Raw genomic sequence first — 3,233 nt, 5'->3', positions numbered from 1 at the left:
TAAGGTAACAATGGCGCATATAATAATAATAATAATAATAATAATAAAACGCATGTTGTAACGGTGCGGGTAATAACTAATGGGCATAGTGATACAGAGATGAATACAGACTTAAATTAAATATACGAAATATGAGATTAAAGAAAAAGATAGAAAGGGGTCTGTTTCATACTGAACCTTGCAGAAAATAGCACAGGACTGGTCATTATAGTTTGGACCATTGGATGAGGCACTAAAATTAATCTATGGTCCTTAACTTAGTATCTAACTGCATAACATAAAATGCTTTATTCGGAAGAAAAGAAATTAAATGAGGTATTTGGTAATTGTGTCATGTCATTAGTAGAAAATAAAGGGGTCCATGGGTGGGCCAAATCCAATTCTCCAAGAAGAGTTGGATCTGTAAATAGCAACACTTGGATGCACATTAGCGTCTCAATCAAACCATCTCAACCGTCCACTTATCACGTTATGGACAAACTCAATAAAATCATCCTTATAAATTGAAGAATGTAACGTAACTTCAAATTAATAAAACAAACAGCATTTTGTTTCCATCAACAACGATTCATTTCCAAGCCTTTTCACTTTTCAGGTCAATTTTTGTAGCTGATTCCCAATTCAGAATATTTATTATTATTAATCAACACCATTGCTCTGGGTTTTTTTTGTTTTTTGCTTTTTCTTTCCAAATTTGTGACATTCTCGTATCAATTTGGTGCCAGATTTAATATCAGATGTTATAACTAAGCAATCGGCATCATACTGATTTTCGTCTTTTGTAGCTTACGAGTTGTGCCAGAATTATCTTGTGTAGAGAAGACGATGGTTTATAGGTATTTTTCTACGTGTCATTCTGAAATTTAGGAAATAGATTTTTTCAAATTTTTTCCGTTTGAAAATATTTTATAAGAAGAAGTAAGAGAAAATATTAAAAAAATACTAAAGAATTAAAGATCATATTTTATTTTTTTAATTGAGAAAAAAATTAAGATGATTTATTTCTTGAAATTTATGCTTTTTTATTTTTTTCTTTTTAAAAGTTATATTTAAATTTTTTTAAATATTTGTCCAAAAAAAAGTAATAAGAACTTACATTAAATATTTTTCAATTGTAATGTCTCTTAAATAATTTGTAGTTACAAAATTATCTACCAGATTAAATCGAGAATCAATTATTAAGTTTAAATCAAGTGAAATCCTGTTGGAGGTATAAAACTTCAAATATTTTGTAACCTTACATTTTATAAATTGAGTGAAATCCTGTTGGAATATTAGGGGGTTGAGGGGAGACGGAAAGTTGAGTATGGTGAAATCTTTGAAGAAGAAGTATAATTTGAATATGTTAGGATTACTTGAAACAAAAAGAGAAGTGCTTACTAAATATAATATTGCAAGGCTTTGGGGACATAGTTCTGTTGATTGGGAGTTTGTGGAGTCTGTAGGGACGGCTGGGGGTCTATTATTGATTTGGGATGAGGTAGTGTTTAAAATACAGAATTGTTATAAAGGTGAGCGGTGGTTATGCGTTGAAGGCGTGCTAACGAAGACCAACTTCCTTTGTGCTTTTTGTCTGGTGTACGGAGCGCATGCGAGGGAGGAGAAGCAGGGGGTGTGGGAAGAATTGAGCTATGTTGCGGGTTTGTGTTCGGTCCCGTTCTACTTTTTAGGGGACTTCAATGAAATTTTGCAAGTTGAGGATCGCAAAGGGGTGACTAGCTTGCCAGCATCATCGGACGATTTTAAAAGTTGGGTGTATGACATGCAGTTGATGGATTTACCTTTGACTGATAGGAAGTACACATGGTTTCGAGGTCGTTCCTGTAGTCGGATTGATAGGGTTTTGGTCAATGTTGAATGGGCTGAGAAGTTCCCGGATATTAGGATAAAAGGTGGGCCGCGAGGGTTGTCTGATCACTACCCGTTGATTGTGGAAGGTACGCGTTTAGGAGGGGGTCCTAGACCATTCAGAAGTCTAGATTCCTGGTTTACGCATGAGGGCTTTCTAAGAATGGTAAGAACTGAATGGAGAAACTTGGGAGATGCTCAGTTCACAGGGAAGCTGAAGGCTTTAACAATACCACTACGGCAATGGCACAAGAATACCTTTAGGGACATGGATAAGAGACTGATGAGGTTGGAGGAGGAGATCACAAAGCTGGACAATTTAGTCAGTAATGGAATTTACGATGGTACAACGGAGGCTAGAAGGAAGGCACTGGTGAGCTTTTGTGAAAAATGGTACATCAGGAAGGAAATCCACTGGAAGCAGATGTCTCGGTCCCAGCATGCTGCCAACATGGATAAGAATACCAGATACTTCCATAACATTGCCTCGGCCAGAAGACGGAGTAATAGGATCGATGCTCTGATGATCCATGGAAGACTGGTGCGGAATCAGGCGAGGATTAAAGGTGCAATTAGGGGGTTTTACAAGGATTTATATAGACAGGATTACGCGCCGAGGATTGGTGTCAGGGATGGGTTGGTAAAACAGATTAGTAGAGATGAGGCTGAAGCTCTAGAAGTTTTGCCATCGGCGGAGAAAATCAAGGAGGCAGTGTGGGATTGCGGATCTTCCAAGGCCCCAGGGAGTGATGGGTACAACATGAACTTTATAAGAAATGCTGGGAGGATATTGGTCAGGAATTCAGTGCAGCGGTACTAAGGTTCTTCCAAAGTGCTAAGTTACCAACGGATGCAAATGTAACTTGGGTGACACTAGCCCCAAAGTTTGAAGGTGCAAAGGAGGTGAAGGACTTTCAGCCGATTAGTATGGTGGGGTGTGTCTATAAAGTGATTTCGAAGTTGTTGCTGAGGAGGATGAGGTCCGTTATGCCATGGTTGATAGGTGAGACTCAGACTGCATTTGTAAAGGGCAGAAAAATTCATGATGGCACACTCATAGCCTGTGAAATAGTTCATTGGCTGAAGACGAGGAAAAAGACAGCGGCCATTATTAAGCTGGATTTTCAAAAAGCTTATGATAGAGTAAGGTGGAGTTTTGTAGATATTGTGCTGTAGAAGATGGATTTCGGCCTAAGGTGGAGGAATTGGGTGAAGGAGTGTGTTACTACGGCTACTATGTCAGTCCTAGTTAACGGGACACCATCCAGGCCATTCAAGATGGGAAGGGGCCTACGACAAGGAGACCCCCTTTCCCCACTTCTATTTGTCCTTGTTGTTGATGTCTTGCATAGGATGTTGGGAGAAGCCGTCAGGAACGGGCGCAT

The 3,233-nt window shown here is 38.7% G+C and overlaps 1 protein-coding gene across 1 annotated transcript; it reads left to right on the top strand.

The window, feature by feature from the left end:
• Positions 1,307-2,668, top strand: LOC107620885. Its single transcript, XM_016322982.1, has one exon. The coding sequence runs from the start codon at positions 1,307-1,309 to the stop codon at positions 2,666-2,668; it is 1,362 nt and encodes a 453-aa protein (XP_016178468.1).

Source organism: Arachis ipaensis, chromosome B10 (genome assembly GCF_000816755.2).
Source record: "Arachis ipaensis cultivar K30076 chromosome B10, Araip1.1, whole genome shotgun sequence".
NCBI lineage: Eukaryota > Viridiplantae > Streptophyta > Magnoliopsida > Fabales > Fabaceae > Arachis > Arachis ipaensis.
The sequence above is the reverse complement of the archived record's forward strand: the minus strand, read 5'-3'. Positions and strand labels throughout refer to the sequence as shown.

Bases quoted from the DNA above. Each gene is read 5' to 3' on its own strand.
- LOC107620885 (XM_016322982.1), top strand. From the start codon at position 1,307: ATGGTGAAATCTTTGAAGAAGAAGTATAATTTGAATATGTTAGGATTA.